The 17,548-nt window shown below is 41.9% G+C and overlaps 1 protein-coding gene across 2 annotated transcripts in view; it reads right to left on the bottom strand.

Moving 5' to 3' along the window:
• SMYD1 (SET and MYND domain containing 1) overlaps window positions 1-17,548 on the bottom strand; it is a 75,786-nt gene that overhangs the window by 43,434 nt on the left and 14,804 nt on the right. For both annotated transcript variants that reach the window (XM_082258523.1, XM_082258524.1), the window contains exon 2: window positions 2,932-3,108. In XM_082258523.1, coding sequence (XP_082114649.1) covers window positions 2,932-3,108 — 177 coding nt within the window. The remainder of the gene's footprint in view (window positions 1-2,931; window positions 3,109-17,548) is intronic.

Here is a 17,548-nt window from a genome sequence, read left to right as displayed (position 1 = left end):
TTTTGATTTTTAAATATTTTTTTTTTGAGAATGTCCTATAGCAGAATGTGAAAAATATATATTTTTTTTTTTTTCAAAATTGCCGCTCTTTTGTTTATAGCGCAAAAAATAAAAATTGCACAGGTGATCAAATACCACCAAAAGAAAGCTCTATTTAGGGGAAAAAAGGGGCATCAATTTTATAAGGGTACAGCGTCGCACGACCGAGCAATTGTCCGTTAAAGTAACGTAGCGCCTAATCGCAAAATAGGGCCTGGTCATTAAGGGGGGGAAATCCTTCCGGTCTTAAAGCGGTTAACCACTTCATTTCTTACACCTGTTCACCCCCTATGGACCAGAGCAATTTTTACATTGCTGCTATGGAACTGTTTATTCGGCAATAACTTTGTTATTACTAAAGATAACAAGGTAATACATGTATTGTTTTTTTAAGGACATACAAGGCTTTATTTTCATCATATTGTCTTGCAACAATTATTATTATTTATTTTTTTTGCAATCCTTAGACAATAAATGCAGCAAAACTAAACAAACTTTCTTTTACTTGTTTGAGCAGTGTTAGTTTAAAAAGAAATAGTATTTCTGCGCATAAAATGTGCACATTTTATTCAGTAATTGGTTCTGTTCTGACACTATAGTTATGATTCTGGTAAAAAGTATTGCAAAGTTATTTACAAATGAAATAAAGTATTGTATTTTCAATGTTTCCCTTTTTTTAAACGATAACTGTGTAAATATATGTTAAATATGTGAAAATGTTAATAAACAAAGTAAAAACAAAAAAAGGTAAAATTTTAATAGTTAATAAAATAGATTTAAAAAAAATCTTTAGAAAAAGAGTTGAAGGGAGAAGGATCAGGAACACCGGTGGCCGAGCCATAATGCATCAGGGCCGTGGTCAGTGGAGTAACTCGATGTAAGTGATTCGATGTAACACACCATACACGGGTCGGGTGGGAGAGCGGCTATCCCAATGATTGGTATTGATGCACTGTATGTGACCGTTTTAATGGCGGCGCCTCTAAACCTGAGAACTAGGAGGAAATACTCTTGCTTGGAGCGGTGCTGTAAAGCTTTCAGGTCACAGTAAAGAGAAGATGCTTCCCTGCATGCCGGTTCCCACCTTTGGACCTCCAGCACAGTTTCTCCATTTTTGGTCTACTTACAGTAAAAAAATCACTAGGTTGATTTTTTTTTATGGTTTTATATATGATAAGTATTTTGTCTTGTTTTTTAATTAACTTTTTGTATTTTACACGTGTGCCTAAAAAGTCCACGTTTCTCTTGCATCTAAAGAGAGAAGAAGTCTAAGGAGTTAATTAGGAGTTCATTCCTTTGAACAGAAAGGAATGAACAGAAAGATACAAATGTAACAATGCTACATTCTATCTTTGTATAATCAAGGTCTGAGCAGTTTTGTTTTTAAACACTGATTCAGACGGCTTGTTTGACAGCTAGAACTGCCGGCATTACAATTTACTCAGAAAAGAAATTGGTATTCTGAGAGGTGGGGGCAACTCTCAGAAGTAAGGCAAAGAGACCGGATGTGCTACACATGTCCTGTGTACAACGTTTACATTTTTTGGGCATGTGTAGCATGCCAAAAGTGTGCAACTATTTACAGGAGATTTTTTAAAATATTTTTTATAAAACAGTTGCCATCTTTGATTTTTTGGGGATTTGGTGCAGCTGCCTTGTGAAGGCAAAGTCTAAGCTTCTGGTGTGTTGTTGTTCCTTTAACACTTTCAAAATTGGGCACTTTTACCCACTTCCTGCCCAGGCCAATTTTCTGCTTTCAGCGCTGTCACGCTTTGAATGACAATTGCGTGGTCATTCAAAACGAATTTTCATCATTTTTTTGTGTCAGTATACTGTAGTGTAGTGTGAGTATAGTGTGTCAATATAGTATAGTGTGAATATAGTGTGAGTATAGTGTGTCACTGTAGTGTAGTGAGAGTATAGTGTGTCAGTATAGTGTAGTGAGAGTATAGTGGGAGTATAATGTGTCAGTCTACTGTAGTGTAGTGTGAGTATATTGTGTCAGTATAGTGTAGTGGGAATACAGTGAGTATAGTGTGTCAGTATACTGTAGTGTAGTGTGAGTATAGTGTAGTGTGAATACAGTGTGAGTATAGTGTGTCAGTATACTGTAGTGTAGTGTGAGTATAGTGTAGTGTGAATACAGTGTGAGTATAGTGTGTCAGTATACTGTAGTGTAGTGTGAGTATAGTGTGTCAGTATACTGTAGTGTGAGTATAGTGTGTCAGTATACTGTAGTGTAGTGTGAGTATAGTGTGTCAGTATACTGTAGTGTAGTGTGAGTATAGTGTAGTGTGAATATAGTGAGAGTATAGTGTGTCAGTATACTGTATAGTGTGAGTATAGTGTGTCAGTATACTGAAGTGTAGTGTGAGTATAGTGTGTCAGTGTAGTGTAGTGTGAGTATAGTGTGTCAGTATACTGTAGTGTAGTGTGAGTATAGTGTGTAAGTATACTGTAGTGTAGTGTCAGTATAGTGTAGTATAGTGTGAATATAGTGTGACTTTAGTGTGTCAGTATACTGTAGTGTAGTATGAGTATAGTGTGTTAGGATAGCGTGAATATAGTGTAGCTTGTCAGTGTAGTGCAATGTTTAACACCGCTCTCCCACCATACCCATGTATGGTGTGTTATATGGCCTCAGCAAAAGCTACTCTGCTGACCATGCCCTCTGACGCATTTCGCCCTTCCCGTTGGGGATTAGACCGCTATGATTAAGAGTAACATTATCAATTTAAAAAGTAAGCACAGAGCAATACAGTTTATCCAGGGTGCTCAGGATCAACCTATCTCTTACATATATCTTGGAATAAAACTCCTTTTGGTAGAAATTCATATCTGTCTTGATTTACAAAAAAAGTTCCAAAAAACAATATATACAGAAAACCTTACCGAATGTTTTCATTTGGTGCTTTTCCAAGTTTCTTGATGGCAGCGCATTCATGTTTGTGGTTAACCCAGGACTCCTTCTGACAAGTGCGGTCACAATAATGAGCAAACTTACATTGTCCGCAGCGCTGGAGCTTCTCCTGCCTCTTGAAGCATGTGTGACACACACAGTGTGTGAGGCTGGAAGAGATTTATAAACACATGTTATTAGGAGACTATTATAAGTGATCATCATACCTCTGTCAGATATTTGTTACCTGTGCTCCTCACTCCCTGCATTGATGTAGAGTATCCAATGGCCATATGCAAAGTAGAACTGCAGTCAAAATAATAATCCGAATGCAGAAATGAATTGAAAGTGTATCTAAAGCCGCTTTTTTTGTTTTACTATTGAATAGAGCACTGAGGGGTTAGAAACCCTGTATGGTCTTGATTGCTCTCCCTGAGGAAGGGGGACACCCCTGAAACGCGTAAGCTAGATTTAGAGGTCTACATCTTACTACGGTCTGTACCAGCGAACTACGCCTAGTGGACTTTCTTGGTGGATTTATTATCACACTTTGTGCCTACTTTTTATCCATTTATGTGAGTATGATGTACATACGTTTTTAAACAATAAATCATTTTAAAGGTAATGCGCGAGGCTGCTGCATTCTTTCTTTTCAGTTTCCTTTGGGTTTCCCTGACCCTCTAAGAGTGGCAGCACAGCAGGACTACGACAATGCCAGCTAAGGTCGGTTTCCAGCTACCCCAGTCGCATAAACAACCCCTCAAGCACAGGAGCATCAATTTCCTTTGGTATGCTGGTCTTGATTGCTGTCTGTGTCTTCACTGGAGATCCTCCCTCTGTATTTGTCTTGATGACCAATGTCTCCAAGAGAGAGAAACTCCAAATTTTGAGTGGTCGCCAGAACAGGAACAGAAGGAAAATCTTCCAAGATTTTACAAAGATTTTATTGCTTTTTAACATTTGATTTTGGAATAAATGGACTCCAAACTCCTTTGAATTTGATTGATTTAACCCCACTGATGATTAAAAAAAAAAAAACACAAACTATTAGAGCATTCTTTTCCCAACTATTTTTATTGGAAATTCTACCCATCTATGGCCAGCCTAAAGTAGTTGTAAAGTCAGAAGGTTTTTTTATCTTAATAAATAATACAAGATAAAAAAGACTTCTGTGTGCAGCCTCCCCCCTCAGCCCCTCTAATACTTACCCGAGCTCCATCTTGATCCAGCGATGTTACAGGAGTGTCTCAGCAGCCCACTGCTCCACTGGCTCCCACTGATGTCAAATTCAGTGAGCCAATGAGGAGAGAGAGGAGACGGGGCCAGGCCACAGCTCCATGTTTGAAGTAACACAGGGAGCTGCTGCTTGGCTTGGGTGCCCCCATAGCAAGCTGCTTGCTGTGGGGGCACTCAAGAGGAGGGAGGGCCAGGAGCACTGAAGAGGGACCCGAGAGGAGGAGGATATGGGCTGCTCTGTGTGAAACAATTACACAAAGCAGGAAAGTATAGCATGTTTGTTATTTTTACCAAAAAAAAAATAGACTTTACAATCACTTTAATAAGGGATTTCCTCTCACTTTCTACTTGTTTTTACAGGACAGGAAGTGAAGGGAAATCTCCCCAACAGGACACAGAAATCAAAACATAAACTGACGAGGTAACAACTTTGTTACACACAGAAAATTAGTCTACCATAGTATATAAATAGAAGACATGTTGAATATTATTCTATATTTTAGACATTTTGGAATCTATTTATTCACTCATCGGTTCTGCCTCGTATACCCCTTCTCGCGCCCTCTATGTCCGCCCGGGAGACATTGGCTACACCCTGTTACAGGTGTGTTCTCCAGTACTACACACAAATAATAGTGCAAATGATATCCTTATGACTGTGTTGATACTAATTGATGTTTTGTCTATTTCAAGAAATCTCTGATGTAAAAATGTGGTCCTGAGGAAGCACGCTGCGAAACGCGTAGACCCAAAGATCAGATATGATTATGTAATATACAATGTATCTAAATATTGTGAATTTATAATAACCTACACATTTCTCCCATTTATCTTGTGATTATATGGGCTAGAAATAGTCTTAGGTTATTTGATTTTAACACCCCTGTGTTTTGTCACATGCTGTATATGTTCTAAATGAGGACAACTTGTCTTTTGCCCTCATTTTTTAAACTTTGGTTTGTATTAAATAAATGATATTCTTTTAAAATTTGTGAGTCGCTATGATTCATTCTATGGTGTGCCTTAGAAAGTCCAGTTATATGTTTTTGTGAAGAACAAGCTGTGTTATGGGTGTCCAATCCACGGCTCTCCACAATTTCCTTTTTCTCTCTGACAAGGTTTGTAGTCCTTCCCTTAGCAGTGCTTTAACCCCTGACAGATAGCAAAGTAGATATAGAAAGCGTCATTTACGGCACAATACTAAACCTAAAGTTGGTTTTAATACGTCTGTATATGTGACTTCCCTGGTTCTTCTCTCCCCCCTTTCATCAACATGCCAAGTACATTTTTTTAAATAAAATGTCTCCTGTTCATTACATACCTTTTTATACCCAGTGACATCATTAATGGGTCTCTGTTTTTCTCTATAGATTGCAGGCAGCTCATGGCTGGTGGGAGGGGTCGGCGGGTTGCGGCACAGAGCTTCTGGACAACTGCACCCTGGCTCAGTACCCCTCTCATCAACCCTGATACAAGCTGTAGGGAGCTATGGGGAGCCATTGGGAGCAATTATAGAAATATCAAAATGCCTTAATAGCTCTAATAGTTCTAAATCAGTTTAGAGGGGTGGACATTACTTGACTGGCTACATTTGCATGCAGACCACCCTAGTAAAAATGCCCACATGTGATTCTGAGCCTCCATGATTGAAAGAACTGTAATTCAATCAATGAAAGGAGAAGGCCAAGGACAGCTTCAGAAGGGAAGCGCTGGATGATACTAGATGTCCTCCAGCCTGTAAATGGGGCCCCATCTGACATACTGTAATTTCAAATGCACAGTGTGAGAGGCCCACAGTGTACAGTGAATTAGGAGTAAGTCTTTTCAGTGCAGGAGAGGGGTCTTTACAACTGTGCAAGCCTGAAGGTAAGGCTGGAGTTCAGCTTTAAAATCTAGGATGCCATATTACAAGTGTAGCCCCCTCATCCTAAAGAGGGGCTACTAACCTAAATTTAGTTTTTGACTGGGTGGTAGTCAGCCCAGATTAGTTGTGTAGTTCTTCACTTAGTCTTCCCTAAACTTAGTGGGGTTTTGATTTCTCACTGTTGCCAATAGATGTCACTGGTCATAGTATGAGATTTCATAAACAAAATTGAGTTGCGAATATGTATATTTCCTTCAGCCAAACCAGTAGGAGGTTAAAAGGTTGCTGGTGCATGCTGGGGGAGGATATAAATAGTTGGGACAGGCCATGTGCTCGCTGTCTTCCTCTGGGCTGGGTTTCTGGAAGTGTGCTGCTGGATGGAGCTCTGCCCAATAGCCTGTTTTGGGGCCTAACAAGTGCTGAAGTGGTCCTGAAGCTGTCCTGCGTGGCCTAGAGGAAGCTGCACCAGGGAGAATGTCCAAAGGAGGCCCCTTGGTCTCTCAGAAGGGCCTGGTAACTCACTGGAGGATGCAATGAAGCTTGGGAATTATGGGGTTTATAGTGATGCCAGGTCATCTTAAAAGTTCTGACACTGAAGCTAGACATTGATCTGGAGAGTCTGTAAGTGATCTGCTATGGTATCTGGGACCCCTCACCTCCCTCCCTGTTCTGCAATAAAACTCTAAAAAGACAAAAGTGACCGGTGCTCAATATTCTGTCTCAGTCCTCCATTTCAGCCATGGACAATGGGGTAAAATGCTATTCTGGACCCTGCCTTTGGGGTGTCAGGGGGATGCTGCATGGGAAAAAGAACTGTAAATTACAAAGCCAGCTGTTGTAGTAAATATAAATCAGATCTTAGGATCTTGTAAAGACAAGTTACTTTTAAGATTTACAGATGTACAGTACATTGCATGTACATTCGTTTTGTGCTAATGGGGGCAAAATCAAATGTTACTAGGCTATTTTCCCATCAGGTCTAATGTTATGTATTCATAAAGAATAGAGTGAATCAGGAAAATAACACATTTTGGCCACTAGATGGAGCTGATGATCATAGGAAATAAGTATTTATTAGCTATGATCATCAGCTCCATGTAGTGGCCAAAATGTAATATTATCTTGATTAACCCTATGGATGAAAATCATTTGACCTGCAGAATAAATAGCCTATTAACATTCAAGTTTGCCCTCATTTGCATAAAAGGAACATGCATGTAGTTTTGCAGTACCTTTTATAAATACACCACCCAAGAGCCTGTGTATCCATTGCAAAGCAAAGCAGAGAATCAAGAATGTAAAACTTGAACCGAGCGTCTCCAGATGACGTCCTAGTGATGAAACGCGTAGGGCGTGGCTTATTACGTCAGTACGTCACTTCCGGTAACGGTGGTTCGGACCGGTGGAACGCGGAAGCAGCCCAGCGGACACCAAACACTGAAAGTGAACTCCCTAACTCAACTGAAGAAACCTGAGTCATCTGCCATAAAGTGTGCGGTAAGCATTGTTTGTACCTGGTGGAGATCCACAGGCGCAATGTGTATTATTTAAAGGCACACAACTGAGCACTTGGTGCAATACTACACAGGTGCACAGACTAGCACTCAGCACTTTGTATTTATGTTGGCAATATGATATGGTTTTACTGAACACAATTTATGCACTTTATTGATGGTTTTTAAGGATATTGGCACTTAGCACTTTGCATTTAAGTGGCGATAGTACATGGGCTACTAAAAGCACTATATGCACTTTCTTAAAGACGTATGGTTTTATATATTTTATCTTCACCAATACGCACATCACACACTTTTTATCTTTAAAAATTTATATGTGATAGCGCCGATACCATATCAGCTTATATAGGTATCCCTTAAAAATAATATTATATACTGTCTGTGGCGGGGAGGAATGACCATCACCATTCACGCTGATTTAGATCCAGCTTGGTGCAGCAAGTGGGTGTCTATTCTGGCCATGAAATGGGAATTATGTGCAACCTTTGCATTTACACCGCCCCTGCAGAGGTCAATCTGTGCTGATGGTTATGGAAAAAACAATCCAGCCAAATGCACTATGGTTAAATGTAGTCAAGTCCTCATTAGCAAAGGAGTTAAGCAAGATATATTCTTACCTGACTACTGCACTAGTATTACAACCAATAGGAAGAATTAAATAAAAGTAGATATGATGGACAACAGCGTGGAAACCCCCTCCACTCCCATAATTCCCTGTGCCTTCCTATTGGCTTGCGTGCGCAAGGAGCATAGGTCAGTGCGCAGACTGTGCTTTAACTGCAGTGCACAACAACATCCAGCCGCCTGTTCTAACTCATCCCAATGGGTTTCTGTATGCAGCAGCAGTGGATCCCATGAGTGTCATTACACAGCTTCTACAAACTCCGTACTGCTCTCTGTATAGCCATGTCTCTGTGAGAGATGACTAATTATTAGCTGGGGAAAACAATGAAAGAGTGCTGTACGTGGTCTGCCAGATACACCCTGCTCATTACTATTATTATTATTATACAGGATTTATATAGTTTGCGCAGCACTTTACAATATGTGGGAAGACAATACAGTTACAGTACAATTCAATACAGAATGAACTAGAGGGCCCTGCTTGTTTGAGTTTACAATCTAGAAGGGAGGGTCAAGTGAAACAGAAGGCAATAAGGTTGTTTGATGTGGGAAGGATAGGCTTCTCTGAAGAGGAGGGTTTTCAGGGATCTTCTAAAAGCTAATAGAGTAGGAGATAATTGGACAGATTGGGGTAAGGAGTTCGATAGGATTGGAGAGGCTCTGGAAAAGTCCTGGAGGCGAGAATGGGAGGAGATGATGAGGGGGCTAGAGAGCAGAATTTGAGAGGAACGAAGAGAGCGATTAGGTTGGTATTTTGAGACTAGGCTAGTGATGTAGCTGGGGGCTAAGTTGTGGATGGCTTTGTAAGAGGTTGTTAGTATTTTGAATTTAATTTGTTGGGTGAGCAGAAGCCAGTGGAGGGATTGACAGAGAGGAGTAGCGGACACTGAGCGATTGGTGAGGTGGATGAGTCTGGCGGCAGCATTCATGATGGATTGAAGGGGGGGGGGATAGCCTGTGTTCATCCACTTTACTGTATATCTAAACCCAAGAACAAAAAAAATTTAATATACTGCATCTTACCAGTCCTTAGATGTGGTGACTGCATTCGTTTTTTTCCAGGCTATAAGCATATTCAGCAAGTACTTAAAGCGGAGTTCCGGGCACAAAAACGATTTTTTTTTTTGTGCCCCTCCGCTAGGTAGAGCTCACCTGAAAAGGAATTGGATAGTTATTTTTATTTTTTTTGTTTACTCACCTTTTTATTGAAGATCGTAAATACTCACCTCTGACTGCTTCCTCCCTCGGAGCCGCGGCTCACCCCGTCACTTCCTGCCTCGCGATGATTCCTGGGAGCTAAACGTCATCGCTCCCAGGAATCAATGCGACGGCACCGGCCCCGCTCGTCATTTCCGGGCAACGCCGCATTCCCCTGCTAAACAGCTTCTGGACATGCCCAGAAGCTGTTTAGGAATGCGGCGCCGCACCGGAAGTGACGAGAGGGGCCGGTGCAGTGCATTCTGGGACACGAAGACGCGGAAGAAGACAGAGAAGAGGACCGCGCCGGCTTCAGCTGCCCACAAGAGAGATGGAAACGCTGTGGAAGAAATTTTCTAAGTAAGTATTTCTTCTAAAAGGTAAGTGCGAACCGGGACAGATCAGAGGCTAGCGATTGTGGAATGTGCTAGCCCTGACTGTCCCGGGGGTATGTTCAGCAAAAAATCATTTCTGTGCCCGGAACTCCGCTTTAACCACTTGCCGACCGCCCACAGTATATTTACTGGGGCAGTCAGCCTCTCCTGGGCAAACCGACATAGTACTACGTCTCTCGCCCAGGAGCCTGTAGGGCCCGCTCGTTAATGGCCATCCCCGCGCGTGTGACCGGCGGCTCCGATGTCCGCCGGCCACTCGCAATCTTCCGCTGGAGTGATGTAAACACAGTCGTCTGTCATTCTCCCTGATGTAACTGCAGAGACTATACGATCCTGCTATGTAGGATCCTATGTCTCTGTGGTTACATCACAAGCGACGCCCCCTGACAGTTAGAATCACGCCCCTAGGGATACATTTAACCCACTGATCACCAATAAAGTTAACCCCTTCCCTGCCAGTGTCATTTTGACAGTAACAGTGCATATTTATAGTACTGATTACTGTAGTAATGTCACTGGTACCCCCAAAAGTGTCAAAAATGTCAGTCAGGGGTCCGATCTGTCCGCCGCAATGTCGCAGTCCCGCAAAAAAAAAAAAACGCAGATTGCCTCCATTACTAAAAAAAAAAAACAATAAAAATGACATAAATCTTTCCCGTAGTTAGTAAACGCAATAACTTTTGCGCAAACCAATCAAATTATGCTTATTGCGATTTTCTTTACCAAAAATATGTAGCAGAAAACAAATTGGCCTAAAATGTTAAAAAATTTAGATTTTTACATTTTTTGGGGGGGGGGGGGGGGATTTCATATAAAAAAAATGTGAAAAATATTGTTATTTTTTCAAAATTGACGCTATTTTTTTGTTTATAGCGCAAAAAATAAAATTCGCACAGGTGATCAAATACCACCAAATGAAAGCCCTGTTTGTGGAAAAAAAAAAGGACGTCAATTTCATTCGGGTACAGCACGACCGCGCGATTGTCCGTTAAATTCACGCATTGCCGAATCTCAAAATAGGGCCTGGTCTTTGAGCAGCCAAATCCTCCGGGGGATAAAGTGGTTAAAATAGCTGTTGATCTTGCCAGAAATGTAGTAAAAATGAAGAGAGTAGCTGACAGTTGCCAACATCCCTAAACTGTATAGTTATGGAGATAAACCCTCATAATGGGAATTTTGACAGGAACAAATAATCTTGCACAATATATTGTAACTTTGAGGAGATTATTAAAATGATACAATATCCATATTCATTTTTCTAATAACAATAAAGATTATGTATAATTTTAATAATCTACTCAAAGTCACTATTTTCAGTGCAAGACTATTTGTTGCTGTCAAAAGTCCCATTGTGAGGGTTTTTCTCCATAACTGCCAGAAATGTAGGGTCCGTGTCAATTCCTGTGTGCTGAACTAAATGCCCAAACACTCTTTCTTCAGTAAAATACTAATTCCCCCAACTCCCATGTAATGGAGATGAAAAGAGAAAGAGATAGGTTAAGTCCAGTGACAACCATTGCTCCTACCAAAGATGTAGAGGATTGAGTGTAGCCACCCAGGGACAGGAAGTGTGTTATTTTCAGGATTGTCAGGATAAAATATAGGGAAAAAAATATAAAAAAAAATAAAAACTATGCAACCACCACATCTAAGGACTGGCTATCTGCAATAAATTGATGATATAAAAAAATTGCAATAGTAAATTGAAATACATTTTTAGCGCTACCCTCGTAGGAGCTGCTTGAATAATTGTACTCAGTTCTCTCACTGATTAACCCACAGCCAGTCACAAGGTATTTTCACACAGCCAGGTTCACACACTCTTCCGCTCTTGGTCTCCAAAAACCAGTCCAGGGGATGTGTTTTTTTGTATTTTATTTGGAGAACTTGGATAGGAAAAGGGATTTAGTAGGATACTCCATATATCCTATTCACAACAAGTGAGGACAACTTCTGCAATAGAACTGTGTAGCAGACTGTCAGTAGCACTATGCATTAGGCTGTACAGAATTAAGCAAATTACTTTGTAGCAGAAGGAATCTAGTGTGACTTTTCTTTTCTAAGACACTAGCCAGTGTGCCCTTTAGCTTACACCCAGTATGTTGACTTCTAGCACAAAGAGGGGGATTTTAGCAACAACAGTCTCTAGGATCCCTTTAGGGGGGGTCTGTACTCACAAGGCTCTGGTTACAGGTCACCTTCCTCTGTGATACCAGACAGGATCCCTGGACATCCACACTCAGTCAGCTTACAAGAAAACCATGGGTTAAGTTTCAGTGTTTCAAGCCCTCAGGTCTCCTACCTGAGGCCACATGGCAGCCTGTGCTTGGGAGAGGCAAAAGCCATCTCCCTACCTGGACCTCTCCCTGTAGAGGTGGGCTGGACTGGAACACGAGCCCATGTGCTCTCTAGATATAAATTCAGGTACCCAGCATGCCTCAGGGCATATCCCCTTCTAATTGGCCAGGGATGTATAAACATCCCATGCTCTCATCTGCCAGGTTTCCACCCATTATCCAGTATACTCCATTGCTACTGGATCAGTGTAAGCACACTGAGCAGCCTCTACTAAACAATCGCAGCTCATGTGATCCTTATATATATAGAAACACAGGTCTCTATGGTCATTTTAGAAGCCCCCCCACAGTTAGAATCACTCCCCTAGGCTCACATTTAACCCCTTGATCACCCACAGGGTTAACCCCTTCCCTGTCAATGGCATTATTACAGTAACAGTACATATTTTTAGCACTGATTACTGTAGTAATGTCACTGGTACCCCCAAAAGAAAAAAAAAATTAAAATCGCACAGGTGATCAAATACCACCAAAAGAAAGCTCTATTTGTGCGAAAAAAAGGACATCAATTTTATTTGGGTACAGCATCACACGACTGCGCAATTGTCCGTTAAGGTAACGCAGTGCTGAATCGCAAAATATGGCCTGGATTTTAAGGGGGAAAATCTTCCGGTCCAGAAGTGGTTAAGCATACAAACCAAAAACTATATACATTCACTAAAGCACCTACCTAGGAGGGCGCTACAAATTGAATTAAATGATGCTCAGAAGGACATTGGATAAATCTGTGGGTAAAGGTTCCAATAGACGGTAGATGAGAGTCTCCAAGCTCCGTAATTCCAATAAGCTCCCCACATAAATGACTGAGGGACCTGCAGAATGCAGAGGCTCCAGTTATCTATAAAACATTAAAGACTTGACCCAACCCCCCCTTCCAAAATGACCAGACGACACAATTTATTTTGAGTGGAATGGCCATAGCAGCCTTTTTATTACAAATAGTGTTGAGCGAACACGGACTGTATTATTCGTGTTCGTACCGAATAATTGGATTTTTTTTACCCGAACACGGACACGGACACTTTACTGTATGTTCGGGTAAAAATCCGTGTTCGGTCGTTTTATTTCCGGGTTTTGCATGCTTTGGCGCTCTTTTCATGGCGGGCTTTCAACAGCCAATCAACAATCGTTTAACTGGTGTGCCTTAAGCCATCCCAGCCATGCCTGCAAATGTCTTAGTAGCTGTGATTGGCCGTCTGAAGCATGTGACCAAGTCTTTATAAGTTCGAGGCAGCCGCCGCAGCAGCGTCATTCTGCTGCTTAGCTAAGGGACAGAGCACACATCAATGTGCTGGCTGCTGATTAGGGAAAGATAGGCAGGAAAAAACCATTTGTGTCCGGATAGAATTGAGGGACAGGTCGGAGTGTTTAGGCAGGGCGAGTTGTAGGCATTTTAGTGATAGAGTCTGCTGAATTATAGGGTCAGTGTCTTCTACAAACTACAATCGATATTGCTGTGTGGGGGGTGGGGTGAATCTGCACTCAATCCTGATCTACGATCTCTTCTCAATCCTGTTAGGGACAGAGTCTGCTGAATTTTAGGGAAACTGTGTTCTACAAACTACAATCGATATTGCTGTGTGGTGTGGGATTGGAGATAGGCAGGTGTCAGTGATCCACATCCATTTTTCCGTGTGTGAGCTGCAGTGAACACAATCTTTTTGGGCTGCAGTGAACACAATCTTTTTGGGCTGCAGTGAACACAATCTTTTTGGGCTGCAGTGAACACAATCTTTTTGGGCTGCAGTGAACACAATCTTTTTGGGGTGCAGTGAACACAATCCTTTTTGGTGTGCAGTGAACACAATCTTTGTGGGGTGCAGTGAACAAAATCCTTTGTGGGGTGCAGTGAACACAATCTTTTTGGGGTGCAGTGAACAAAATCCTTTTTGGGGTGCAGTGAACAACATCCTTTTTGGGGTGCAGTGAACACAATCTTTTTGGGGTGCAGTGAACAAAATCCTTTGTGGGGTGCAGTGAACACAATCTTTTTGGGGTGGAGTGAACAACATCCTTTTTGGGGTGCAGTGAACAAAATCCTTTTTGGGGTGCAGTGAACAAAATCATTTTTGGGGTGCAGTGAACACAATCTTTTTGGGGTGCAGTGAACACAATCTTTGTGGGGTGCAGTGAACACAATCTTTTTGGGGTGGAGTGAACAACATCCTTTTTGGGGTGCAGTGAACAACATCCTTTTTGGGGTGCAGTGAACACAATCTTTTTGGGGTGCAGTGAACACAATCTTTGTGGGGTACAGTGAACAGAATCTTTGTGGGGTGCAGTGAACACAATCTTTGGGGGGTACAGTGAACACAATCTTTTTGGGGTGCAGTGAACACAATCTTTGTGGGGTGCAGTGAACACAATCTTTTTGGGGTGGAGTGAACAAAATCATTTTTGGGGTGCAGTGAACAACATCCTTTTTGGGGTGCAGTGATCAAAATCCTTTTTGGGGTGCAGTGAACACAATCTTTTTGGGGTGCAGTGAACAAAATCCTTTGTGGGGTGCAGTGAACAGAATCTTTGTGGGGTGCAGTGAACACAATCTTTGGGGGGGTACAGTGAACACAATCTTTTTGGGGTGCAGTGAACACAATCTTTGTGGGGTACAGTGAACAGAATCTTTGTGGGGTGCAGTGAACACAATCTTTGGGGGGTACAGTGAACACAATCTTTTTGGGGTGCAGTGAACACAATCTTTGGGGGGTACAGTGAACACAATCTTTTTGGGGTGCAGTGAACACAATCTTTGTGGGGTGCAGTGAACACAATCTTTGGGGGGGTACAGTGAACACAATCTTTTTGGGGTGCAGTGAACAACATCCTTTTAGGGTGCAGTGAACACAATCTTTGTGGGGTGCAGTGAACAACATCCTTTTAGGGTGCAGTGAACACAATCTTTGTGGGGTACAGTGAACAGAATCTTTGTGGGGTGCAGTGAACACAATCTTTGGGGGGTACAGTGAACACAATCTTTGTGAGGTGCAGTGAACACAATCTTTGTGGGGTGCAGTGAACACAATCATTGTGGGGTGCAGTGAACTCAATCTTTGTGGGGTGCAGTGAACACAATCTCATACTTCTGAAGATTTGAGGGTGCTGCCTGTTCCATACTCCCCCTACTCCTCATCTAGCCTTTTAGGGGTACAAACAATAGTAATTGGGGCCTAGTGTGGTTGTGTACGTGTGATATACATACACTTTTTTTGGATCATATTTTCTATTCCGCTATTTAATCAAAAACCTTTGGGGATCAGTTAAATTGGGGGATAGTCTGTGTTGGTACGTGTGAGAGAGATCCACCTTTCCAAGTTGTTGGGGTTCATCTCATACTTCTGAAGGTTTGAGGGTGCTGCCTGTTCCATACTCCCCCTACTCCTAGCCTTTTAGGGGTACAAACAATAGTAATTGGGGCCTAGTGTGGTTGTGTACGTGTGATATACATACACTTTTTTTGGATCATATTTTCTATTCCGCTATTTAATCAAAAACCTTTGGGGATCAGTTAAATTGGGGGATAGTCTGTGTTGGTACGTGTGAGAGAGATCCACCTTTCCAAGTTGTTGGGGTTCATCTCATACTTCTGAAGGTTTGAGGGTGCTGCCTGTTCCATACCCCCCCTACTCCTCATCTAGCCTTTTAGGGGTACAAACAATAGTAATTGGGGCCCAGTGTGGTTGTGTACGTGTGATATACATACACTTTTTTTGGATCATATTTTCTATTCCGCTATTTAATCAAAAACCTTTGGGGATCAGTTAAATTGGGGGATAGTCTGTGTTGGTACGTGTGAGAGAGATCCACCTTTCCAAGTTGTTGGGGTTCATCTCATACTTCTGAAGGTTTGAGGGTGCTGCCTGTTCCATACCCCCCCTACTCCTCATCTAGCCTTTTAGGGGTACAAACAATAGTAATTGGGGCCTAGTGTGGTTGTGTACGTGTGATATACATACACTTTTTTTGGATCATATTTTCTATTCCGCTATTTAATCAAAAACCTTTGGGGATCAGTTAAATTGGGGGATAGTCTGTGTTGGTACGTGTGAGAGAGATCCACCTTTCCAAGTTGTTGGGGTTCATCTCATACTTCTGAAGGTTTGAGGGTGCTGCCTGTTCCATACTCCCCCTACTCCTCATCTAGCCTTTTAGGGGTACAAACAATAGTAATTGGGGCCTAGTGTGGTTGTGTACGTGTGATATACATACACTTTTTTTGGATCATATTTTCTATTCCGCTATTTAATCAAAAACCTTTGGGGATCAGTTAAATTGGGGGATAGTCTGTGTTGGTACGTGTGAGAGAGATCCACCTTTCCAAGTTGTTGGGGTTCATCTCATACTTCTGAAGGTTTGAGGGTGCTGCCTGTTCCATACTCCCCCTACTCCTAGCCTTTTAGGGGTACAAACAATAGTAATTGGGGCCTAGTGTGGTTGTGTACGTGTGATATACATACACTTTTTTTGGATCATATTTTCTATTCCGCTATTTAATCAAAAACCTTTGGGGATCAGTTAAATTGGGGGATAGTCTGTGTTGGTACGTGTGAGAGAGATCCACCTTTCCAAGTTGTTGGGGTTCATCTCATACTTCTGAAGGTTTGAGGGTGCTGCCTGTTCCATACTCCCCCTACTCCTCATCTAGCCTTTTAGGGGTACAAACAATAGTAATTGGGGCCCAGTGTGGTTGTGTACGTGTGATATACATACACTTTTTTTGGATCATATTTTCTATTCCGCTATTTAATCAAAAACCTTTGGGGATCAGTTAAATTGGGGGATAGTCTGTGTTGGTACGTGTGAGAGAGATCCACCTTTCCAAGTTGTTGGGGTTCATCTCATACTTCTGAAGGTTTGAGGGTGCTGCCTGTTCCATACCCCCCCTACTCCTCATCTAGCCTTTTAGGGGTACAAACAATAGTAATTGGGGCCTAGTGTGGTTGTGTACGTGTGATATACATACACTTTTTTTGGATCATATTTTCTATTCCGCTATTTAATCAAAAACCTTTGGGGATCAGTTAAATTGGGGGATAGTCTGTGTTGGTACGTGTGAGAGAGATCCACCTTTCCAAGTTGTTGGGGTTCATCTCATACTTCTGAAGGTTTGAGGGTGCTGCCTGTTCCATACCCCCCCTACTCCTCATCTAGCCTTTTAGGGGTACAAACAATAGTAATTGGGGCCTAGTGTGGTTGTGTACGTGTGATATACATACACTTTTTTTGGATCATATTTTCTATTCCGCTATTTAATCAAAAACCTTTGGGGATCAGTTAAATTGGGGGATAGTCTGTGTTGGTACGTGTGAGAGAGATCCACCTTTCCAAGTTTTTGGGGTTCATCTCATACTTCTGAAGATTTGAGGGTGCTGCATGTTCCATACTCCTCTTCCTCATCCTCCCTTTAGGGTAGGAAAAAATTT

Source organism: Pelophylax lessonae, assembly GCF_965119305.1.
Source record: "Pelophylax lessonae genome assembly, chromosome: 1".
NCBI lineage: Eukaryota > Metazoa > Chordata > Amphibia > Anura > Ranidae > Pelophylax > Pelophylax lessonae.
Note: the sequence above shows the minus strand (reverse complement) of the source record. Positions and strands in the feature narration are given on the sequence as shown.